Genomic DNA, 26661 nt, shown 5'->3' on the forward strand with positions numbered 1-26661 from the left:
ACATGGTGTAAAGGAACACAGCGGCCTGGCTGTCTGCACACACACACAGCACAGTCTCCACAGGGAGCGCTCTACAGTTGGACTTGCAGTGATGGAGTCATGCATGTTAACAGGCAGGACTTCAAAGTTGTGCAAGCAGAGGATCTATAACTGCTGCATGTACCGAACGGTGATTATGTTCTGGGTACAAAGCAGGGTGCAGATTCAGGAAACCAAAGCTGATGTTTTTTTATTTCATTGATTGCTGTCTCTATTTCTAGGGTTATAAATCCCTCCATGTGGGCCAGGGAATGGAGTTAATCCTCATTATAGAACTATTAGGGAACATTGTTTAAGTCGCTCAGGCTTTCCTGACACTATTTTTGAGTGTGCACAAACTCAGTCCAACAAGTTAACAACGCAGCCTTTGATTCAACCTTCCTTTCACACACAACACATTTTATGTTTTCAAGAAGTGTCGCCTCAAAAGCCTCTCAAGCTGCTTTATAATGACAGACTCTGCAAGAAGACATTCTTATACAGTACATTTAATACATTAAAATACAGTGAAATCATTACAGTACAATTAAATTAATAAGATACATTCAATTCAGTAAAATTCAGATACATTTAATACAATACAATAGAATTAATAAATCAAATTAATGCAATGAAATTAGGAATATAAAATAAATACAATAAAATTGATCAAATAAATAGAATAGAATTAACAAAGTAAAATCAATTCAATATAATACAATCAAATTAATAAAATCGAATGAATGCAGTAAAATTAATAAGATAAAATAAATCTAATTAAATTTAAAAAATCGAATTAATGAAATAAAATCAATACAATAAAATTGATAAATTAAATCAATACAGTGAAATAATAAAAGTAAATAATGCAGTAAACTAAATGCAATACAATTAATACACTTATATTAGTACATTTAAAAAAATGCAATAAAATCAAAACAATATCAGTAATAAAATAAATACAGTGCAATCAATACAATAAAATTAATATAATAATATAAATACGGTCAAATTCTAAAGAACAATCTTAATACAATAAATCAATACAATAAAACCATACATTACATTTAATAAAATAAGATCAATGCAGTAAAAATAATAAAATTGATAAAATAATTCAATACATTTACAAATATATAAATAAGTATGGGTAGAAATCAATATTAAAAACCATTCAGGGTCAAAAAGATCAGATAAATACAAGAAATAAATATATAAGATAGATAATTGTTATCATAATGCAGTGCTTAAAATAAGTTACTCTAAATCAATATAGAGATTGAAAAAGTAAGTCTTTAGTGTACTTTCAAAAACAAATGTAGTTGTCCTGTAAAAGTTCTTCAAAGCCTGTAGTTTTTATTTTAGGCCTATGAGATGCAAAATGTCCAGTGACACTTTTACCCACCAGGGGGCAGCAGAAACACCAATCCACTACTGTTTACATCCACATGTTGAATTACTGCCAGAAACAAACGTGTTTCTTTAAATGTCAGATTAAATGACATCACGTACTCGTGCAGATTACATCAACACATGAGTAAGACTCACTCACCCACGCCTCTGAGCTTCCTCATGTGTTTTATGTTGCAGGGTTTTGATCATGTGTTGACAGCTACAGATGCAGGTGAACCGTTTATGTGTAATTATTTGTATTATCAGATAATCGCCTTCACGTGGAGGGTGTTGTGTTTAAATGTCATCCTGCACGGTGAGAGTTTCATCCTTATTCATCAGGGTAATAATAGCTGCTGAAGTGTTGTCAAGGAGGGAAGACTGTTCTTTTCAGTCGGTGTGTGTCTGCTTGAAAAGAGCAAACAGGGGGAAAGAAAGCAAGCTATCAGGGCGGATATTCAGGGTTTGCACGACCAGAGAGTCGGCTAAAGAGACTGAAATGTGCATCCATCAAAATGCAACATTGGGTTTTTATTATTGACTTTATTAAACATTTATGGATCCATTAAAGCTTCAAAAGAGAGTCGAACACGGAGGGAAACTAGTGCGCCAAAAAGCCTCCCAGAATGTTTTCCACACAGACTTTTCAAACACCAATCACAAACAAGTCGATGTTCTTCTGTGGAAAGCTTTTTGTGGAGTGACGTCAAGATGGGGACAAATCATTGGCACCTAAAAAGACGACCTGAAAAATGCCGCAGGGTGGAAAAAACCTGAGTCAGAAAGGGAACAAATTCAGTTTTTTGAGATGCTACAGAAGAGGTCATGAATTGAATTGTGTCTCTCTCCTCTGCAGGTTTCTCCTCCAGTGTTTAGAGGACTTGGACGCCAGCCTTCGCAAGCACAACTCCCGCCTTTTTGTCATCAGGGGCCAACCAGCCAACGTGTTCCCTCGTCTCTTTAAGGTACGTTACAGATTGAATATTGGAGGTTTGTCTGACTCCCAGGGCAGATGTGAAACATGTGCAGACGTTACCTTATTTAACAAGACTCTCTTCTCTCTCTCTCTCTCTCTCTCTCTCTCTCTCTGTGCCAGGAGTGGAAGATCTCTCGGCTGACCTTTGAGTATGACTCAGAGCCTTTCGGTAAGGAGAGAGACGCCGCCATCAAGAAGCTGGCCATGGAGGCGGGAGTGGAGGTCAACGTCAAGATATCACACACGCTCTACGACCTGGACAAGTGAGGAAAACACACGCAGAGTGGATACAGATACACACTGCAGGGGCGCACACTTTGCATGTTCAAGAAACAACACTGCACACAAATACCAAGCTAAACCAACACCGCCACATGGAGTGCATGCTCATGCTGCAAAGATAACGCCATGACCACAATCTTGCAGCTACATTTTGGTGCCCATCACAGCAAGATGGATTAACTGGATGCACCAATTTTGCATTTCTTAAACCGACCATGCATATATGTTTCCCCAGGATCATCGAGCTGAACGGCGGGCAGCCTCCTCTCACCTACAAGCGTTTCCAGACCCTCATCAGTCGACTGGATCCGCCCGAGATGCCCGTGGAGACGCTGTCCGACTCTCTGATGGGTCGCTGCGTCACTCCCATCTCTGACGACCACGGGGACAAGTACGGGGTCCCCTCCCTGGAGGAGCTAGGTGAGGAAACAGAAGCACACACACACACATAGAAAGAAGGATGTGTTGACCTGAGGTGAACCTCTGTAAAAATTCTAGACTAAAAATAGAAGCATCGGCATTTCAGTCATCCCGCCAAAAGCAACAGAAATTCTTCTAAAACAAAAGAACAATCCTCGTTTGGGGTGAGCAGAGTGAAAATCCCCTCCGTGATTAACACTGCTTGCTCATTAATCCTGCCTAAACTGCTGCTCTACACCCACATCTCCTCTTAACCCTCGTGATCGGATCAGTCGGGTCACACACACCTTATTTTAATCTCCATCCAGATGCCTGCCTCATTCACAAAAAGGCTAACAGTCTATTTCTGACTGCAGCCATCTGTCAGCTACACCTGTGCATCTCCCTCTGGTATTCGAGGTGTTGCACGTCCAAAAGTGTCCGTGCAGGTGTGTGTGTTTATTTCACACGAGCTATTGTTTGTCTGGTTCATCTTTTATCCTTGGGGTCAGTTTGACCCCAGCAATTTAAACCTCCAGAAACTGATTGTTACCCAAGTTTATGTGTCAGGTACTTTATTTATAAAACAGAACATCAAACTGCTGCCGGTTTGTAATGCTCTTTGACACAGGAATGTCTTTAGAGACATGCTGGATGGAAATATTATATCTCAATCTGAAGGTTGCTGGTTCGATCCCAGCTCCTGCAGTCACATGTGGAAGTGTCCTTGATTATAGTGACCTCAATATCATCCAAAACAACCAAACAAATGTAAAATGTTGATATTTCTTGTGTTATATACAGCTAGAACAGCCTGGGGTCAAATTGACCCCAAGGAACACCGAACACATCAACATTTTTATTTTATATTTTTTAAGGAAAAGTCATGAAATATGAAGCCGAAAAAATGATGTTAGTCATTCATTTAGAGATGTTAAACATTGAATGGGGTCCAATTGACCCCAAGGATAATAGGAGGGTAAAATAAGCCAGCTGACATGCAACACACACACACACGCACGCACACACACAATCAACATGTCTGCTGAGGCTACTTTCCATTCACACTCCTGCAGCTCTGCAGACATCTGCTCCTCACACCTCCTGCATCCTGTCCACGCTCAACCTTTAGAGCACCTGCTGCAGAGTCATGCATTTAAATCGCAGACTATTTTTACCCCACGACACAACGAGGAGGAACGGTGTGCAGGAAAATAAATAAATGAATACAGCAGGTTGACGTTGAAACATTCAGGAGATTTGTGCGATCAGAAGTGTTCCACGTTCAGTGAGGGGACAAAGCAGCTTTACAAATTCAGGAGATGCATGTAGACCCTGACTCATGATGGAAACTTTGACTAGCATGAATACCAGATCCCTCTTTGAAGTCTGGAGGATGAAATCATTTGGATTTCCTTTAAAACACACGAACAAACCTCGTGGAAACTTCACTAAATCTTCTGGCTGCACGTGTGAACTCTAGACGTCTGAAAATTGTCAACCGGGCTTTTCCCAGAATTTTTAAGAAGTACATTTTCTGCAAGCAAATAAGACTTCAGATGAATGTGGCTTATATCAAGTTATAACATGCCTTGATTGAAAAATGTGCTTTTCATCTTGTGACCAGTGGTGGTTCTAGACCAATTTTACTGGGGGGGGCAGGCTTGGGCCAAGGGTGTTGTCAGAGGGACACTTTAACCCTGACAAAAGAGACTGAGAAGGGCGAGGACCGGCTGAGAACAAACTGGCAAAACATCAGTGCATCCTATAAACTAGACATATCTACTACTGTGCACTAGATCAAATTGGATGTTTACACTCAACATGAGTCCCTTAGAGCTCTAAGGGACTGGAACCAAGTGCCACACGCATGTGTTCCACCTGTAACATAGGCGCGATACTGAAGCTTTTTTTATTGTATGATAGTATTTTGGTGTGGAGGGGGGGACACAGGGGGGGTCTATGTTCAGTTTTACAGGGGCACTGGCCCCTGTTGGCCCCTCCCTAGAACCACCACTGCTCTCGACCCTCAAAATATAGGTACCAAAGACTTGCGACCCCCCCTTTAAGTGATTGAATGTTGTTTCATACTTCATTTAGCTGGTCTGCAGAAAATTAAGCACCTACACACACCTAGCTGTATGTCCTGTGGTGCTGTGAATTAACTTGCTGCCACCTTAGGAGTCCTCAGGCAACAAAGATAGATAGAAAACTAATGAAACATTTTTAATTCTGCAAGATTTTACTTGAAATGTAACTCATTTTGTCAATATTTTTATAGAATGATGGGTAATATAGGCAGCTCCCCCAGGGGGTCCTGACCCACACTTTGGAAACCACTGATCTAACTGAAGGTTGACTCGTCCAAATCCAGAGTGCAGAAGAGTTCTTGGGCAGGAGTCTGATTTGGACGCTTGTTTTTCAGGCTTTGACATAGAGGGCCTGCCGACAGCTGTGTGGCCGGGAGGAGAGACCGAGGCTCTGACGAGGATAGAGCGCCATCTGGAGAGAAAAGTCAGTATTGCATCACATTAAAAAATCCACAAATCTCTTCAAATGATTGCTTTTTTGAATAAATGCAGTGGATTAAATCATAAAGAAGTTATTTTTGTTACTTTTTTTGCTTTCTGTTTTAAAAATATAAGCAGATAACATGTAAAGTAAAGCCATCATTGCTGAAACAACAAAGATTCAGAGATGTAAAGAGTCTTAAACGAACAGAAAGTCAAACAGAAACTGTTTCAGCACCACGGACAGTTCTCCAAATTAAAAAGTGTAATCCTGACATTTCAGATTTAAACTTCCTCGCCTTTTTAACGTCTTGATTTCTGTTTCTGTGTTCCTGCAGGCGTGGGTGGCTAATTTTGAGCGCCCCAGGATGAATGCCAACTCGCTGCTGGCCAGCCCGACAGGCCTCAGCCCCTACCTGCGCTTCGGCTGCCTCTCGTGTCGCCTTTTCTACTTCAAGCTCACCGACCTCTACCGCAAGGTGAGCGTCGCTCTTAACGAGGACGACGACATCCTCAAAGCTCCAACACGTTTGAATCTAATCACTTCCTCTCTCGTGGTCATGCAGGTGAAGAAGAACAGCTCCCCTCCGCTCTCTTTGTACGGCCAGTTACTGTGGCGGGAGTTCTTCTACACGGCGGCGACCAACAACCCGCGCTTCGACAAGATGGAGGGCAACCCCATCTGCGTCCGCATCCCGTGGGACAAGAACCCCGAAGCGCTCGCCAAGTGGGCCGAAGCCAAAACGGGCTTTCCCTGGATAGACGCCATTATGACTCAGCTGAGGCAGGAGGGCTGGATCCATCATCTGGCCAGGCATGCAGTGGCCTGCTTCCTCACCAGGGGGGACCTCTGGATCAGCTGGGAGGAAGGGATGAAGGTGAGGGTGGAAGGATTTCACAGTGAAAAATAGACCCTGTCAAAACACGGCAAAAAGATCTGCATGAGACTGAAAGCATGTTTCTATGTTACAACGTTTGTGACCGAAAGGAAAACATGACAGATTTTTGTTTCTATTTTCACAGAAGATAAAATAGAAAAAACAACTAGACGTAGACTTTAGGACGGAAGAGGATTAGGGACACTTTAAAAAGATATATTGGAGGCTAGGTCAACGAAAAACAATTCTTTAGATCTGACTTTTTTTAGTCTGACTTCATAATAAAAAAAAATTATATTTAAAGTATTCATTTTTGTTCTGAGAAAAGAAGTCAGAATTTTCCTCTCCGATTCATGACTTCTTTTCTCAGAACTCTAACTTTGATCTCAGAATTCTAACTTTGATCTCAGAATTCTAACTTTGATCTCAGAATTCTAACTTTGATCTCATGATTCTAACTTTGATCTCAGAATTCTAACTTTGATCTCAGAATTCTAACTTTGATCTCAGAATTCTAACTTTGATCTCAGAATTCTAACTTTGATCTCAGAATTCTAACTTTGATGTCATGATTCTAACTTTGATCTCTGAATTCTTACTTTGATCTCAGAATTATAACTTTGATGTCATGATTCTAACTTTGATCTCTGAATTCTTACATTGATCCCATGATTCTAACTTTGATCTCAGAATTCTAACTTTGATCTCTGAATTCTAACTTTGATCTCTGAATTCTAACTTTGATCTCAGAATTCTGACCTCAGGATTTAGACTTTGTTTTTCGGAATTCTGACTTTGATCTTATTATTCTGCCCTTAATCTCAGAATTCTAACTTTGATCTCAGAATTCTAACCTTGATCTCTGAATTCTGACTTTGATCTCAGAATTCTTACTTTGATCTCAGAATTCTAACTTTGATCTCAGAATTCTAACTTTGATCTCATGATTCTAACTTTGATCTCTGAATTCTTACTTTGATCTCAGAATTCTAACTTTGATTTCTGAATTCTTACTTTGATCTCATGATTCTAACTTTGATCTCAGAATTCTAACTTTGATCTCATGATTCTAACTTTGATCTCTGAATTCTTACTTTGATCTCAGAATTCTAACTTTGATCTCAGAATTCCAACTTTGATCTCAGAATTCTGACTTTGATCTCAGAATTCTTACTTTGATCTCATAATTCTAACTTTGATCTCAGAATTCTGACCTCAGAATACTGATTTTTTTTTCTGGCATAACCTCTAAAGGATATTTTTTCGCCCTTCTCCTCTTCGGTACTTTAGTAAACAATATTTTCATTTGACATTTTTCCCCGACAGCTCTTGTTTGTAGTATTTTTGCCTCTCTGAACTTCAGTAACATGATCCCTGCTTCAGGTTTCAAACAGGAGTCTGACTCCCATGCGGTCTCTGTGTTCCAGGTCTTCGAGGAGCTCCTTCTCGACGCAGACTGGAGCGTGAATGCAGGCAGCTGGATGTGGCTGTCCTGCAGCTCATTTTTCCAGCAGTTTTTCCACTGCTACTGCCCCGTGGGCTTCGGCCGGCGCACCGACCCCAACGGGGACTTCATTAGGTGGGTACCTCTCCTCGCATCGCCCATTGGTGACACCTGCTGACCCACCACCTGGATGGCACCCTTCGTCCCTCTGTCTCTCTGGAGCACACACATGTAGGGAGATACGGGGTAACAGGAGGAACACGTGTCCACACATGTGAGACAGAACAGTCGTATATATATGGGTTGTTTGCAGACGCGAGGGTTCTCAGGGTTTTAAAGTTAGTCACATTTTTTAGGGATAATCTTCAAACTACTTAACAGAGGCACACAAAGCTCACCCACCACCACAGGTTTAATCAGGGAGACAAAGTTAGAGTGAGGGAGAGAGACGGAGGGATAAAGGGGGACCACCAGATCTCTGGGTAAGTGAATGAAAGAAACCATCCTTCCCTCTTCTCCTTTTTTATTTCTACTCGTCGGTCCATCTTCTTTTCTGTTCAAACTTCAGCACTTTAGTTTTTTGAATCAGGCATGTCTTTTGTCATAACCTCCGTGTCCACAGTGTACCTCTTCTTTAAGTGTCTGTGAGTGTCTCTTTGGTGATTGCGTACGTCTTGAATGAATATATTAATGATTGTTGCCGGCAGGTGATTGTAACCTCGCAGGCGTAGATGACCTCTTCTCTGTCTCTGGATGTGGCTCTGTGTTTGTGTTCTGGCTCATCTGTATTTTTTGGGGGGGATTGGGGGAAAAGTTCAGCTCTCCCTCTCCCCTTCGTAGATTGTAGTTGATTGCTTTTAAGGTGATTGGCCGTTCCCACGCCCTGCCCCACCCAAACCCCCCACCCCCTCCATCCAGGTGCAGCCTGGCTGCTGGTCAGGGCTGCTCTGGGTGTCAGTCGGGGTCTGAGTTGAGAAAGCGGTGGTTGTTTTGTTTCTTTTCTTGCTTGTGAGACCCTGAGGGACGGGGGCCCCAGCAGCACCCTCTGGGCGGGTTTTGTGACTCGGTGGCGTCTCATTGCATCAAAAGGGATTCTGACCACTTGGTAGGGGAAATGCACGCGCCCTGCCTGCGTTCGTTAAGTAGAGGACTATGAAGCATCCCCTGAAGGGTAGCGAGGAGAGGCATCGGACCAGCTGGGAAGTGGTCCATTGCCCAGACGCTGGACAAAGTCCCTCATCCGACCCTTTGGGGAATGTTCTGTGGTGCTCTGCTTATTTGAATGCTGTCCTCAGTTGGGCCGCTGGTCTCCGACAGGGACGTGGATCTCCCTGGCACAAAAGGGGGTTGTGGTCCCTTTTGGTGAAATGAGGGGGGACCTCTAGTGCTCCGGCCCAGAGCGTGGTGCTGTGGTTTGTGGGCGGGGAACAAGTCAACAGCGAGCGGAGGGGCCGGGGACGGGGCCCTGGGGCATGCTGACCACTTTAAAGACAAACACCACAGTCTGAGGGGACGGGATAGGGGGGACAGGCAAGAGCTCTTTTCTCAGTCCACCAGTGTCTGATTATGGGGGACGGAGCTGTGAGGTATAATGGAAGACTTCTGTCATCGACCAGGACTTACTGTTCCAGTTTTTGTAGATGCTTCACTTCTTCTTTGTTTATTTTTGGATGCACTTTTTTTTTTTAAATATGCATGTAGGGATGTTTTCTAGCTGCTGCTGCCTTTAACTCACAGAAGACATGAAAGTAGATTCAAAAGAAGAGTGACCTCTCAATGGCAGAACTGTTTCCACTATACACCTGCTCCGGTCAGGGTTCGATGGGAGGGCTGCGGGCGGGTGGGCGGGGGTCAATACACTCTGCTTTCTAACTGCGTGTTACAGCAGGCGTCTCCTAGCATCATCAACCACAGTGGAGGTGATCTCTCTCTAGCGACGGGGGGCGGTCTCCTTTGCGACCGGAGAGCTGTCGCGCCACCCTGGCCCCTTCCCTCCTCCTCATCCTCCTATTCCTCACCCCACTCTCCCCTCTCTGCCTCCCAGTGGTGCACTCTGTCACTCACCCCCCTCCCCCTTTTCCCTCCTTACTCCTCTCCCTCTCTCTGTCTCCCCCCTCCTTGGACTCAGTAAGGTGGGACCATGTGCAGTAGGTAGGTGGCTTCTCTTTGTCACATGGAGTAAATCCACGACAGGGCAAGAAAGACCAAACTCCAGCAGTGTTGAATGGTACCGTGAGATGTTGACTCCTCTCTCTTGCTGCAGTCAGTTTCCATCTCTTGGAGGATCTGCTGTTTTTGTACTCTCTCTCAGTAAATGTTGTCCACAGGGGACCACAGCCCTTTGCTTTTACCTTGCACCACGTTGGGATCTGTACTAGGCCTCACGGTTGCACTGCGATGCTAACTCACCTCAGTGCCCTCAAGTCCACAGCAACCTTGTACTCATACTCTCATGACTGTAGCCATACTGTGCAGTGTTGTGGTTGTTTGTAGCTTTCATTTTGTAGCACTTATTTTTCCCATAACACCTGTAAGCATGAAGTGCTGAAGACCAGCATGCTCTCATGAGTTTCAACACATACTTTAAAAGCTGTGAAATCAGAACACACGGAATCATTTTGGTGCTTTAATGAGGAAAAGGTCTGTTGTTCTGCACATGTGCAGTTACAGCAACACTAGTGTTCTAGTATCTACTAACCTTATGCAACAAATGTCAGATCATTCATTCAATGAGACACCTTTTGCATCCCTGCATCTCCCCCTCCTCCAATTTACTCTGTAACCGTCCACAACCTGCCGAAGCACGACGGTGAATCTAATGTCTCCCTGTGCTTCCAGACGATACTTACCTATCCTCCGAGGTTTCCCCGCTAAGTACATCTACGACCCGTGGAACGCCCCGGAGTCTGTGCAGGCGGCGGCCAAGTGCATCATCGGAGTTCACTACCCGAAGCCGATGGTGCACCACGCAGAGGCGAGCCGGCTCAACATCGAGAGGATGAAGCAGATCTACCAGCAGCTCAGCCGGTACCGGGGACTCGGTAAGAGAGGAGTCTGAGTTACTGCCTGCATGCAAAACTAAATAAATCATCCTTCCAATCCTGCAAAACATGATTTAGAAGCTCTACTCTGCTTGTGCCATCTTTAAATCTATGTCTGTGTCTTTGTCTCTCAGGCCTGCTGGCTTCAGTGCCGTCCACCAATGGGAACGGGAACGGAGGGATGATGGCTTACTCTCCTGGAGAGCAGCAGTCAGGGACCAACAACAACAATAACAACTCACACAGTGAGTTTGATTTCCTGAGATGTGTGTTTCATGTTTTTTATCAAAGCGTTGTGTGTCGTAGGAACAGTCCAGTAAACTCGTGTCTCCTTGTGATTCTGTCTCAGTGCCTGGAGTGTCGGGGAGCTCTGTAGCCACGGGTAAAGGCAACGGGAGCATCCTCCTCAACTTTGATAATGAAGAACAGAGCAGACACAGCAGTGCTGCACAACAGCAGCAACGACTGCAACCTCTCCAACAGCAGCAGCAGCAGCAGCAGCAGCAGCAGCAGCAGCATGGTAAGGATGACTTCTGATTGGCTCTTAAAAAATTCAAACTGACCTCATTAGTCATGCTGTTAGAGAAAATATTCAGTGATTGTTTTCCTCCAATTTGTAAAATACAGAAATAGTCGTTTTGAAAATATTAAATCAGGCCCGTCTTTTATCTGCCTCTGAGATCAATCCCCTCTAACACACTGAAAAAAGCTATAATCTTCTTAATCTGTATAAAAGTTAATTAACTAATTTACTTTTAAAATGTATAAAATTATTATTATTTATTTTATTTTTAAAATTATTTTAAAATTATTTCTAATTTTTATTTATTATTATTATTATTATTTTTATTATTTTGTTTTATTATTATTATTATTATTATTATTATTATTATTAGTTCTGATTTACTTGAATATATTATATCAAAATGTTTGTTTATTATTTATTTTAATGTATTATATTAATATTATCATTACTAGTTTATTATTATTTATCATTCACTTGATTATATTTGTTATTATTACTAGTTTTTTATTATTTATGATTTAATGTAATATATTATATCAAAGTGTTTATTATTTATTATTTACTTTAATGTATTTTATTATTACAATTAATAGTTTATTATTAGTTATGATTTACTTGAATAAATTATATTATTTTATTTTAATTATTATTTAGGATTTAATTAAATAAATTATATAATAATAAAATGTATTATTTATTTAATGTATTATATTATTATTATTGTCATTACTAGTATATTACTAATATATTTTATTATGTGTATTATTTAATATTTACTTTAATGTATTATATTATTATTATTTCCATTGCTAGTTTATTATTATTTATGATTTACTTGAATATATTAGATTTTTATATTTGCATTATTATTAGTTTATATTATTCATGATTTAACTTAATATATTATATTCTTAACTATTTAATATTTACTTAAATGTATTAGATTATTATTATCATTACTAGTTTATTATTATTTATGATTTACTTTAATATATTACATTATTGTTCTTTTGTTATTTATTATGATTTTTTATTAATGTATTTATCTTAATTTACTTATTAAATGTCACACTAATTTACACCTAGTTTTCTACATATTTTTCTAAGGATACACTTTGTACTTTTTATTACTAATAATTTAATATTTACTTTTTTAATTTGCTCTTTATTGTAATCTTTGCACTCTCCACTTTGCTGCTGTGACACTGTACATTTCCCTATTATGGGACAAATAAAGGATTATTCTATCCTATCATGAAATTACTTTACCATAAAAACACTCTGATGTTCAGTATGTGTTGAATTTTGTCTCTTATTGCTTTAGATAACAGCTTAAAGAGAGATTGAAGAACAGGGAAATATAAACATTAAGAATCTGAATCTATCTTTTCATTTTGAAGGATTGTGAGAATGTTGAAGAAGCACTATGAAGCACGTTTTCTTTGCACGCAGTTTGTACAGTGTTACATGAAACCTGCACCTAATGCATCTACAGCAGCTTTTGCACAATGCACAAACCTCTGAGCTATAAATACATTAAATAAGATACATTTTATTCTAGCTTTAATAGGAGTGTTGAAATCTGAGCCAGGTTGAAGTTTTCAGGCCTGACTTTGACGTGTGTTCTCCTGCAGGATACCACTCAGTGCCAGACGCCAGCCAGACCATCACCAGCAGCCGACTCTTCCACGAGTTCGCTGTGCCTCAACACCCGGGTAAGAGACGACACATTAAACAAGAACCAGTCCATCACTGAGACTTTATATGTGTAGCACTTTTCACACTACAACACAAAGTGAGCCAACTATCACAAGATAGAAATATATATAATAAAGAAAAGACTCCATTTACCACCTGAGGAAACGCACGTCTCATGTTTTTAAAGTGACTCTCACGCCCACACAGGTTTCTATTTTTGAACACCACAAGAATGTTAAATTTTATCATGACCTTAAAACTGAAGAATTCTTATGAAAAATGTCACAAGTGGATGTCTCAACAGCATCCCTTTCTTACCAGTGACGCTGGCTCACAGTTTCATCCCAGTGAACCTGACCTACTGTTACTCAATCCTCCACCTCCAGACCTGAAAGGGAAATTAACACAGACGTGTCTTTTCTTGCCCGCTGAAACATGCAGGACTCCTCCTGCACTCCAGAAGCGGCATCACAGGAAAGCGGGAGCGCGAGTCGGAACGCGAAGGCTCGGGGGAGAAAGATCCGGCGTCCTGCTCCATGAACAAGATGCAGAGGCAGAGTGCACAGGTCAGATTCCTGCTCTGCAGACCTTCATGACTTCCTGTTGTTATGTGAGGCACAGACACTACCAGTCAGAAGTTTGGACACACCTTCTCATTTAATGGTTTTTAATTATTATATACAACAGTCCTCAAATAGACCCCAGAACTAAATTTTGAACCTGGTTCCTGCGGTCCAAACGCACATAGTTCCTCAAAAAGTCCTCCAGGGACTTTGAGAAGTACTACCCTCTACAGCAGAGACTTTTCAGGGGGAGACTAACAACCCCAGAACTAAATTTAGACCCTGGTTCCTGCTGTGAAAAAGCACATAGCACACTCCCTAAAGAAGGAACTTTTCAGAGGTAGATTAACAACCCCAGAACTAAATTTAGACCCTGGTTCATACGGTCATAATGCACATATACCCTTAAAAGTCCTACAGGAACTTTGAAAGGTACTACTCCCCAAAGCAGGGGCTTTTCAGGGGGAGTTCAACAATCCCAGAACTAAATTTAGACCCTGGTTCCTGCTGCGAAATAGCACATAGCACACTCCCTAAAGAAGGAACTTTTCAGGGGTAGATTAACAACCCCAGAACTAAATTTAGACCCTGGTTCCTGCTGTGAAAAAGCACATAGCACACTCCCTAAAGAAGGAACTTTTCAGGGGTAGATTAACAACCCCAGAACTAAATTTAGACCCTGGTTCATACGGTCATAATGCACATATACCCTTAAAAGTCCTACAGGAACTTTGAAAGGTACTACTCCCCAAAGCAGGGGCTTTTCAGGGGGAGTTCAACAATCCCAGAACTAAATTTAGACCCTGGTTCCTGCTGCGAAATAGCACATAGTACACCCTCCAAAGCAGGGACGTTTCAGGGGGAAGATAAATACCCCCAGAACTAAATTAAGATCCTGGTTTTTGCAGTCGAAACGCACATAGTTCCTCAAAAAGTCCTCCAGGACTTTGAGAAGTACTACCCTCTACAACAGGGACTTTTCAGGGGGAGATTAACAACCCCAGAACGAAATTTAGACCCTGGTTCCTGCTGTGAAAAAGCACATAGCACACTCCCTAAAGAAGGAACTTTTCAGGGGTAGATTAACAACCCCAGAACTAAATTTAGACCCTGGTTCCTGCTGTGAAAAAGCACATAGCACACTCCCTAAAGAAGGAACTTTTCAGGGGTAGATTAACAACCCCAGAACTAAATTTAGACCCTGGTTCATACGGTCATAATGCACATATACCCTTAAAAGTCCTACAGGAACTTTGAAAGGTACTACTCCCCAAAGCAGGGGCTTTTCAGGGGGAGTTTAACAATCCCAGAACTAAATTAAGACCCTGGTTCCTGCTGCAAAATAGCACATAGTACACCCTCCAAAGTAGGGACTTTTCAGGGGGAAGATCAATAACCCCAGAACTAAATTAAGATCCTGGTTTCTGCAGTCGAAACGCACATAGTTCCTCAAAAAGTCCTCCAGGGACTTTGAGAAGTACTACCCTCTACAACAGGGACTTTTCAGGGGGAGATTAAAGACCCCAGAACTAAATTTAGACCCTGGTTCCTGCTGTGAAAAAGCACATAGCACACTCCCTAAAGAAGGAACTTTTCAGGGGTAGATAAACAATCCCAGAACTAAATTTAGACCCTGGTTCCTGCTGCGAAATAGCACATAGTACACCCTCCAAAGCAGGGACGTTTCAGGGGGAAGATAAATACCCCCAGAACTAAATTAAGATCCTGGTTTCTGCAGTCGAAACGCACATAGTTCCTCAAAAAGTCCTCCAGGACTTTTGAAAGGTACTACCCCCAAAATCAGGGATTTTTCAGGGGGAGATTAACGACCCCAGAACTAAATTAAGACCTTGGTTCCTGAGATGAAACACACATAGTTCCTCAAAAAGTCCTCCAGGACCTTTTGAAAGGTACTACCCCCAAAATCAGGGATTTTTTACAGAGTTAAACGACCCCAGAACTAAATTTAGACCCTGGTTCCTGCTGCGAAAAAGCACATAGCACACCCCCTAAAGCAGGAACTTTTCAGGGGTAGATTAACAACCCCAGAACTAAATTTAGACCCTGGTTCCTGCTGGGAAATAGCACATAGTACACCCTCCAAAGCAGAGACTTTTCAGGGGGAAGATAAGTACCTGAGAACTAAATTTAGACCCTGGTTCCTGAGATCGAAAAAAACATATAGTTCCTCCAAAAGTCTTCCAGGACCTTTGAAAAGTACTACTCCCCAAAGCAGGGACTTTTCAGGGGGAGAAAAGTACTAGTCCCCAAAACAGGGACTTTTCATAGGGAGATAAACAACCCCAGAACTAAATGTAGACCCTGGTTCCTGAAATCATAACACACATAGTCCCTCAAAAAGTCCTCCAGGACCTTTGAACGGTACTACCCCCAAAATCAGGGACTTTTCAGGGGGAGATAAACGACACCAGAACTAAATTAAGACCCTGGTTCATGCGGTCATAACGCACATATACCCTTAAAAAAGTCCTCCATGTACTTTGAAAAGTACTAGTCCCCAAAGCAATGACATTTCATGGGGAGATTAAAGACCCCAGAACTAAATTTGGACCCTTGTTTCTGCTGCGAAATAGCACACTCCCCAAAGAATGGACTTTTCAGGGGTAGATTAACGACCCCAGAACTAAATTTAGACCCTGGTTCCTGAGATCGAAACACACATAGTTCCTCAAAAAGTCCTCCAGGACTTTTGAAAGGTACTACCCCCCAAATCTGGGATTTTACCGAGAGGTTCCTGTTGTGGAAAATCACCTAGCACACTCCCCAAAGCAGAAACTCTTGAGTGGGAGATTAACGACCCACACTGATTAAACAAATCAGATGTAGGTGTTTTGATGCACGTTGACCTTTAGAGCTCATCACAACGTCTAAATGTGACAGTCGAGGTAAACATGTTTTTTACACACATGATGTAAATAAACACAAACCATTATAATGCTGACACTGTTTGAAATCCATGCAGTGTTTGACATTTGGACAGTGTTGTGTAGCAGATTCAGCTCCATCTGACTGCAGTAGAGAAAGTCCACGGTGTACATGTAAGGCTAGCAATAAAATGAAACATGCAAAGCAGCACATGCACTATTATTCAAAACAAAGCATCAAGTTAACAACACGAACAGTGAGTTGGAAAGTACAGGAAAACAACAGCCACAACTTTCTGGACACTTAATGCCTGCATAATTAAAGGCGAGTAATGGAAGGTCACAATGGGAAATATCTCCTACATCAGATTTCCAACTGAAATTTGAGTATCATCTGCATATGGTGGGCAAAATTCAAACTTACATCAACGGTAATCATACAACCTCAATTCGACACACCCCAGCCACTTATGATGCAATCCATCAGCCAGCATCTCACACAGGAAGCCCCAAACCTCAACAACAAGAGTTGTTAAATTTGATATAAACCATAGAAATAAAAGTGTCCCATCTGTTCGACCTACAAAGCAGCTGGCCACCAGGGGGAGCTCTGAAAAAAACAGGCTTGGTGCTTTTCAACCAGAAGTTCCAGGAACTTAAAGTCCCTAAATAATTCCTGTCGCCCATTGTTGTCTGTGTTTCTACCTTGGGCTGAAGTCTTCCAGTCTGTTAAACATGGCCGCTGCAATGAAAACGCTGCGAGTGCTGGACCAATCAGAAACATTCAGCATTGCAGGCCCCGCCTCCCAAAGTCCCTTGGCCTTTGGAAAGTACTGCCCCCGAAAGCAGGGGCTTTTAAGGGGGAGATGAACGACCCCAGAACTAAATTTAGACCCTGTTTCCTGCAGTCGAAAGCACGTAGTTCCTCAAAAAGTCCTCCAGGAACTTTGAATAGTACTACCCCAAAAAGCAGTGACTTTTGAGTGGGGCATTAACGACCCCAGAACTAAATTTAGACCATGGTTCCTGCAGCCGAAAAGCACATAGCACACCCCCAAAGCAGGGACTTTTTCAGGAGGAGATTAACAACCCCAGAACTAAATTCACACCCTGGTTCCTGCGGTTGAAAAGCATGTAGTTCCTCAAAAAGTCTTCCAGGACCTTTGAAAAGTACTACCCCCAAAATCAGGGATTTTTCAGAGTCTAGAACTAAATTTAGACCCTGGTTCCTGTGGTCGAAAGCACATAGTTCCTCAAAAAGTCCTCCAGGAACTTTGAGGAGTACTGCCCCCCAAAGCAGGGACATTTCAGGGGGAGATTAAAGACCCCAGAACTAAATTTAGACCCTGGTTCCTGCAGCCGAAAAGCACATAGCACATCCTCCGAAGCAGAGACTTTTCCGGGGGAGATTAACAACCCCAGAACTAAATTTAGACCATGGTTCCTGCTGTTAAAAGCCCATAGTTCCTCAAAAAGTCCTCCAGGAACTTTGAAAAGTACTACCCCAAAAAGCAGAGACTTTTTAGAGGGGGATTAACGACCCCAGAACTAAATTTTGAACCTGGTTCCTGCAGCTGAAAAGCACATAGCACACCCCCAAAGCAGGGGCTTTTTCAGGAGGAGATTAACAACCCCAGAACTAAATTTACACTCTGGTTCCTGCGGTTGAAAAGCATGTAGTTCCTCAAAAAGTCTTCCAGGACCTTTTGAAAAGTACTACCCCCAAAATCAGGGATTTTTCAGAGTCTAGAACTAAATTTAGACCCTGGTTCCTGTGCTGAAATAGCACATAGAACATCCTCCGAACCAGAGACTTTTCAGGGGGATTAACAACCCCAGAACTAAATTTACACCCTGGTTCCTGTGGTCAAAAATCAAATACTTCCTCAAAAAGTCCACCAGGACCGTTGAAAGGTACTACCCCCAAAATCAGGAATTTTTCAGGGAGAGATTAACAACCCTAAAGTTAGATGCTGGTTTTGCGGTCGAAAAGCACGTAGTTCCTCAAAAAGTCCCTAGTTCCTGGGGAAAGTTCCTGCGGGTTTAAAGACAAAATATGTAACTTTTATGACACCTTTTTGTAAAAAAGCTCTCCTTGGATTTCAGATTGAGCTGCACATTTATTCTGCAGGGTCACTTCTGCACTTGTTTCTTGTGTTTTTGTTGATTTTTAAAAAATGATTAAACTGAGCTCAGCTCAAGCTTTAAATGTTGGGTGGCTCACTTTGCATGCTCCATATCTGTGCTGCTCAGTTTTACATAATGTAACAAACATCTCTGTCTCTTTATCTCCTCTGCAGACCACGTAGGGTGGAAATCCAGGAGACCATCTGGAATCCACATTAGAGTCACCATCTGGAGAAAGAGAGAGAGAGAAAGAGAGAGAGAGAGAGGAAATCCCAACGTCGCCACCTGTCCTTTAAAACAACCCACAGCTCCACACCTCTTGGAACACACTCTACCTAACACTGCTTTGATTCCACCGTCAGAAACTTGCAGGGTGCGAACACAAAGGTGAAAATGTGACTCAGTTTTTTTGACTCTCTCTGGACAAAAACGCAACCTTCAGCTGGATGGGTTATTTGTAAAATAGTATAAATATATAAATATAAAAACATATATTGTTGTCTTAAAAGTGCGACCACCAGTCAGTATAAACTGTATAATCTGAAGCAGCTATAAATGTACGTAGTCGTATGTTTGGAGTTTACAACGCTCATCCTAACGTCACCACCAGGAGAATAACAAACACATTAGTCTCTTTATGAGGCTGATGTTTTCATGTTTTGTTCATGAAACATTTGTAAATAGGCTGATTTGGATTTTTAAACAAAGTAGGAACTTTCTATTTCAACACGCAGAATGACTCAAACACTTCCTGCTTTGACGGGTTGTTTCAGGGACGTTATCGAAGTCACTAGAAACCTTGATGTCACTAGTTTGGGTGTAAATATCATTCCCTTTTAGGCTCTGCAGACTTTCTAACACAGATGTGATAACTGGCCTGCTGATTTTACGGGAACATCTCTCACTGCCTCTCTAGAACACGAGAATCATCTCGATTCGTATCGGCAGCTAAAAAACTCTGATTTGCAGAGTAAAGAGAAAGCAGCAGATCGTGTATTTTCCTTCTTATTGTCAGTGCAGCTGAAGTGTACTCAAACTGCATCTTTCATACAAACATGCAGCTGGGGAAAACTTCAAAAACATCAGACAGAGCAACAAGTTTTTAAAATGATAAAACATGGAGGAGTCAAACTCAGAAACGACCAGCAAAGATACGCTCCAGTTTGAGATGCACCTCCTGGTTTAGGAGTGTTTACATGTTTACTTTTGTTCCTGGCTCTAAAACTGCCTTTTTTTTAAGAATGTGGCATTATGGGTAAAAGAGTCCTTTTGTAGCTCTTGTTGTTGTTCTTCATGGAAAGCGCTTTAAAGTGACGTCCGTGAGTCAGATGTAAACACTGACATGTAGCTTGACTTAAAGGTGACATATCATGCAAAATGGACTTCTTAATGCTTCTCTACCTGAAATATGTGTCCCTGGCATGTCTACAAAACCCCCTGATTTCTCCACCTTTCTGTAACACCATCCGGTCTGTAACAGGAAGTCAGAGCTCAGAGCTTATTCAGCCCATAGACTGTATAAAATACAACTCAACCCCTCCTCTGTTTTTCATTCTCTGCACACACGTGTGCTAACAAGGAGCTTAGGAGGGAGGCATGCTAGTTGTAGGCTGTCTTAATAAACACAAAGGTTGGTTTGACTCCCCACGTCTGCAGATTTGAAGATCTAGTGGAGGATTTTTATTTTGCATGAAAAAGTGCTAGCGCTACTTAGCATAGCCACATAGCTACATGTCAAATACTGACAAATAAAACAACAAGAAACTCCGCCAGGATCAGATTCTGGATCAGATTCAGAGGGTTGAAGTAACGTCTATGTGTCTATGCAGCCAACATGTAAACATTAGATCAAAGTGCTGGACAGCTGAAGCCACACCCACTTCCTGAGGGGGCGTGGTCAGAGAGCTCATTCCCATTTAAAGGCACAGACACAGAAAACAGCCTGTTCTGAGCAGGGCTGGAAAAAGAGGGGTTTACAGGCAGACCAGAATCTGATTTCAAAGTGTTTTTTTGAGCATAAACTTTAAAGACATGTTTTGGGGACCTCTTAGACCAATATATGTTGATGAAAAAGAGCAGAATATGTCACCTTTAACTTCCTGTTTATCTGATTCTGGGATGGCGTGCGTGAGTCATAAGCTCATCCTCCACTTGTTCGCCAGTTTCGGGTGTTTCTCCGTCATCCTGAGCTATTTCTCAATCCATTGAATCATGTTTAGAAACAGATAACATCAGCTCTGATCTATGTTTTTGTCAAAGTCACGGTGAGCACATTTCCTGTGAAATATCTTTAAATAGAGTCAGTCACATTTTCACCTTGGAACCCTCTTGTTTCTGAAAAGTCTCAAAGTCATCTTCAGCGGGTAAAAAGAAGAGTAAACTGTGGATTTCTCTGTGGAAATGAAAAAACAACTTTGATCCCGTCTTGCTGTGCAACACGTCAGAGACCTGGAAAAACAACATTGTTGCGGGTAAACCCTCGAGGGTTCGGTGTCGAGGTGAACGTCTGCTGAACACAAGGACAGAACTAAAAGGCAGGCAGGTGGGCTGAGACCTCCTCTCAAAGCTGTACATTTTTTTAAAGATTTCTATTTGTATAAAAACCAAAAACTTGCTGAAGAAAAAAGGTGGGAGAAAAAATACGCCGAAGGGACACAACAGACGACGGGCGACAGCATCCGACTGATTCTGTCGTGGAAAAACAGAAACCAACATTCCTCAGAACCTTGTCCCCTCTCTTCATGAAGGATTTCTGCTACTGTACAAGGAGTTCATTTATGTAGGGAGACGCTCTGCAGCCCTCCTCAGGGGGGCAGAGGAGCGTTTCAAAATCACGGCAACTTTGACCCATCGACACTTGAAGTGTCACGAACTGGTCGCCGTACGGTTTGACGGCGGGGGGAGGATTGTGTAACAGCCTTGGAAGGATGATATTTAGTTTCAACCCCCTCCCTCCGCTGTCACCTCTGCTCCCGGCGAGAGGAATGCAGTGGAAGTCAACCAGAGAATGTATGAATCCCTCTGTAAAATACACCCATGCTGATGTTATTACCCCCCTGCTACCCTTCACACACACACACACACACACACACATGACGCTACACTACAAACATTTACATACAAGTTTCACAAGCTGTGTCTGTGAACACTGGGGTCATAAAATCACACCAGGTCATTCACCCTGATCCGGTTTCGTCCACCTGTTCTCACGCTTTTCAAACCGGTTCCCGATGAGCAATTTGAACATTGGAAGGCAGAGTCACGACACCGAATTCATGAGAAACAAGAAAAAGGAGGCGGTAAAATCTGAAGCTGCTTAACACTCTAAACAAAAAATATTCATGCATCTATTTGGAGACTTTAAAAAGTCAGCAGCGTAAACCTGGAAGTCTCATATGCAGGTTAATTTTGTCAAGAGCTCTGCCTCATTACTCCTTGAAACACATCACAGGCTGGATTTAAAAGCTGGTGCACACACTCATATGAACACACAGCCTTCTAAATGTGAGACAGGAGAGGAGAGGTTCATGCAGGCAGCCTCAATCTGCAGTGAAACTCAAACATCCACGATGCATTCATGCACAACTGGCTTTTAAAGCAATGCATTTTGGAGTTTAATCCAAATTCTCTGCACGAATGACAAAATAAGGGCGTCACTTTGTATTTATTTCTGCTTTTCTGCCACTAAATTACACAAATAATCACACAACAATTTGAACATTGGAAGGCAGAGTCATGACACCAAATTCATGAGAAGCAAGAAAAGGAGGCGGTAAAATATGAAGCTGCTTAACACTCTAAACAAAAAATATTCATGCATCTATTTGGAGACTTTAAAAAGTCAGCAGCGTAAGCCTGCAAGTCTTTTTTTGTTGCACACACGTCAAGAACTCTGCCTCATTACTCCTTGAAATACAACACAGGCTGGATTTAAAAGCTGGTGCACACACTCATATGAACACACAGACTTCTAAATGTGAGACAGGAGAGGAGAGGTTCATGCAGGCAGCCTCAATCTGCAGTGAAACTCAAACATCCACGATGCATTCATGCACAACTGGCTTTTAAAGCAATGCATTTTGGAGTTTAATCCAAATTCTCTGCACGAATGACAAAGTAAGGGCGTCACTTTGTATTTATTTCTGCTTTTCTGCCACTAAATTACACAAATAATCACACAACAATTTGAACATTGGAAGGCATAGTCATGACACCAAATTCATGAGAAACAAGAAAAAGGAGGCGGTAAAATGTGAAGCTGCTTAACACTCTAAACAAAAAATGTTCATGCATCTATTTGGAGACTTTAAAAAGTCAGCAGCGTAAGCCTGCAAGTCTTGTTTGTTGCACACATTACAAAAGCTCTGCCTCATTACTCCTTGAAACACAACACAGGCTGGATTTCAAAGCTGGAGCACACACTCATATGAACACACAGCCTTCTCAATGTGAGACAGGAGAGGAGAGGTTCATGCAGGCAGCCTCAATCTGCAGTGAAACTCAAACATCCACGATGCATTCATGCACAACTGGCTTTTAAAGCAATGCATTTTGGAGTTTAATCCAAATTCTCTGCACAAATGACAAAATAAGGGCGTCACTTTGTATTTATTTCTGCTTTTCTGCCACTAAATTATAAAAATACACACACACCTGACAATACGTTCAACATTTGATGAAAAACCTACTAGACCACAACATTCAGACTTTCTTCTGGTGTATATTTGTGTTCAAATTTCAAATTGCATGCAGATTGGGGCTGGATATTGGATATTTGTCCCATCTGTGGATCATCCTGCCCTCAGCTTCAGGAGTAACATCAGGGGGAGGGGGAGTGGGAGAGTAAAATATTGTAGTGCTTCTGTATTATAATTCTGTCTGTTATCAAGAGGATTTAAAACATGTTAGTTTTTGTAACTTTTATCACTATGGAGAAAACGAAAAACTAGTTGAACCAAGTTTTTATTCTCGCTTTATTTTCGTCTTTGTTTTGTTTTTGTTCTCCTTTCGGTGACGCGAATGTGAAAACACGCCATCTATCATCTCTGTAATATTACCGCTCTGTCTCTCCTTTGTGTTGTGAAAGGCTTTTCATGTGCTTGATCAAGTTCAGGACAGGAAATTAAAATTGTTACAACTTGAAACCTCTTGTCTTTTGTTTTTTTTCCCTTCAGAGCGGTTTGTTTTTTAATCTCCTCTGTCACACTTCACTTCAAGTCCGAGCCTGCAGCGGTATATCGGTCACACCTGATCCACCCTCGAGGACTCACAGACTTTAAGGCACGCTCCTGCAAAGACTGTGAGGGTTTAGGATCCGTCCAACTGTGAAATCATCAAGTGTGTGAGGGATCTCTCTCTGACTTTTTGAACCCTTTCTGTAAGTGGGCATTTCTGCAGACTTAGCATAAGGGGATTAGAAGAAGACATTTTAAGAAGAAATGTACTTTATTAACCCCCAGGGGGGAAATTCAATTTTTTCACTCGTGTTTTTTTTCAGTCATGCTACACACACAGTTTTTGGTATATACAGTCATGGCCAAAAGTTTTGAGAATGACACAAATATTACATTTTCACAAAGTCTGCTGTTTCAGTTTTTATAATGGCAATTTGCATATACTCCAGAATGTTATGAGGAGTGATCAGCTCAACTGCAATTAATTGCAAAGTCCCTCTTTGCCTTGAAAATGAACTTTATCACCAAAAACACATTTCCACTGCATTTCAGCCCTGCCACAAAAGGACCAGCTAACATCATTTCAATGACACACAGGTGTCACACACATTAACACAGGTGTGGGTGTTGATGAGGACAAGGCTGGCGATCAATCTGCCTTCTAAATGTGAGACAGGAGAGGAGAGGTTCATGCAGGCAGCCTCAATCTGCAGTGAAACTCAAACATCCACGATGCATTCATGCACAACTGGCTTTTAAAGCAATGCATTTTGGAGTTTAATCCAAATTCTCTGCACAAATGACAAAATAAGGGCGTCACTTTGTATTTATTTCTGCTTTTCTGCCACTAAATTATAAAAATAATCACACAACAATTTGAACATTGGAAGGCAGAGTCATGACACCGAATTCATGAGAAACAAGAAAAAGGAGGCGGTAAAATGTGAAGCTGCTTAACACTCTAAACAATGTCATGATTGAGCGACTGGACACTTTAAAAGGAAGATGGTGCATAACACCATTGTTCCTCATCTGTTAGCCATGGTTACCTGCAAGGAAACACGTGCAGCCATCATTGCATTGCACAAAAAGGACCTAACAGGGAAGTTTATAGCAATCATCTACCAGTCAGGGTCCGGGAGGCAGGCACCCTCTCTACTTTTAGGAGTAGGCTTCAAACTTTTCTTTTTGATAAAGCTTATAGTTAGAGCTGGATCAGGCTTGGACCAGCTCTTAGTAATGCTGCTATAAGCTTAGACTGACACACTAGGATCATATCTCTCCTCTGTCTGCCTGTCTCTTACTTTAACTCTTCCTGTCCCATTAAAGTTCCTAACCATAGACCTTTCTGGAGTCCCTGAGCTCCCTTGTCTCGTAGGTTCCTCTGGATCTCTGCTGCTGTGGACGTGCCAGACTCCAGCTGCTGCTACACCTACTGCTATCCGTCTCACCACTATCATCTCTCTCTCTCTCTCTTCATCTCCCTCTATCCCTCTCTCCAACATGGTCTCAGTAGATGTGGGTCTAACATGAGTCTGGTCCTGCTGGAGGTTTCTGCCTATTTTCAGCATCTCTCCTGATTCTCTGCCTCTTCACCTCTGATCTGTTGTTCCCTTTGTTTTCTGACCCAGCCCTCTGTGTAACCATAAATACTGGACACTTTAAAAGGAAGATGGTGCATGACACCATTGTTCCTCATCTGTTAGCCATGGTTACCTGCAAGGAAACACGTGCAGCCATCATTGCATTGCACAAAAAGGGCCTAACAGGGAAGTTTATAGCAGCAAGTAAGATTGCACCTCAGTCAACCGTCTATCCAATTATCAAGAACTTCAAGGAGAGAGGTACAATTGTTGCCAAACAGGCTCCAGGGCGCCCAAGAAAGTCCAGCAGGCACCAGGACCGTCTCCTGAAGGTGTTACAGACTGTATAAAATACAACTCAACCCCTCCTCCGTTTTTCTTTCCCTGCACACGTGTGTGCTAACAAGGAGCTTAGGAGGGAGGCATGCTAGTTGTAGGCTGTCTTAATAAACACAAAGGTCGGTTTTACTCCCCACGTCTGCAGATTTGAAGATCTAGTGGATGATTTTTATTTATCATGGATAAGTGCTAGCGCTAATTAGCATAGCCACATAGCTACATGTTCATAGCTGTAGCTGTAGCTGTGTACCAAGACACATGTCGACATACTGACAAATAAAACAACAAGAAACACTAAATCTGTGACCAATCCTTCAGAAAGGTCCTGCTGCGTTTCTGGCAGAGGTCGGTTTTACTCCCCACGTCTGCAGATTTGTGTTGACCACAGTACTGGTTATCCTTTCTTTTTCTTCATGACATTTTGTGACTTTTCCTCATTTAGGGTCATGAACTGGTGTGTAAAATCTGGACACTTTGATGTGTAGTGGAATATCTGTGCAGAGTTTGTATACAAAGATGATGTTAAGGGTCATTTTGACCCAGACGCTTTAATGTGGGTAATAAGCTGTTCAGATCAAAGATACATGTCTCTTTTATGTACTTTTTTTTGAGTGCCTTTGAATAGCCATTCAGACCCAGAGACCCAGGTGTGTGTAGAGGAGGAACTTTCTCTCCCTTGTCCTTTTCCCTGTTCTCATGTCATCTCTTTGACAAACACACCAAACATGAGCTCCAGAAGGATTACAGCTGAAGAAGCTTTATCACAGATTTTGAACTGGGATAGTGATACAGAGGAAGAGATTTCAGTTTTCCTACTATCCCATAG

The 26661-nt window shown here is 41.9% G+C and overlaps 1 protein-coding gene across 2 annotated transcripts in view; it reads left to right on the plus strand.

Annotated features, from left to right (window-relative positions):
* The window catches only part of LOC117821533 (cryptochrome-1-like), a 44630-nt gene extending 20747 nt beyond the window's left edge, over positions 1-23883 (plus strand). Inside the window, exons 3-15 of one of the 2 annotated variants that reach the window (XM_034695892.1) lie at positions 2267-2375; positions 2507-2649; positions 2904-3088; positions 5493-5581; positions 5916-6056; positions 6144-6455; positions 7883-8034; positions 10738-10940; positions 11075-11185; positions 11290-11460; positions 13101-13181; positions 13606-13730; positions 18913-23883. In XM_034695892.1, the coding sequence (XP_034551783.1) occupies positions 2267-2375; positions 2507-2649; positions 2904-3088; positions 5493-5581; positions 5916-6056; positions 6144-6455; positions 7883-8034; positions 10738-10940; positions 11075-11185; positions 11290-11460; positions 13101-13181; positions 13606-13730; positions 18913-18921 (1831 nt within the window). In that variant the 3' untranslated portion in view covers positions 18922-23883. Of the gene's footprint in view, positions 1-2266; positions 2376-2506; positions 2650-2903; positions 3089-5492; positions 5582-5915; positions 6057-6143; positions 6456-7882; positions 8035-10737; positions 10941-11074; positions 11186-11289; positions 11461-13098; positions 13182-13605; positions 13731-18912 lie in introns of both variants that reach the window. The other variant, XM_034695893.1, reaches the window with a different exon arrangement.
* Positions 23884-26661: the final 2778 nt, after the last annotated feature.

The sequence above is a fragment of the Notolabrus celidotus genome, chromosome 11, assembly GCF_009762535.1.
Source record: "Notolabrus celidotus isolate fNotCel1 chromosome 11, fNotCel1.pri, whole genome shotgun sequence".
Lineage (NCBI taxonomy): Eukaryota > Metazoa > Chordata > Actinopteri > Labriformes > Labridae > Notolabrus > Notolabrus celidotus.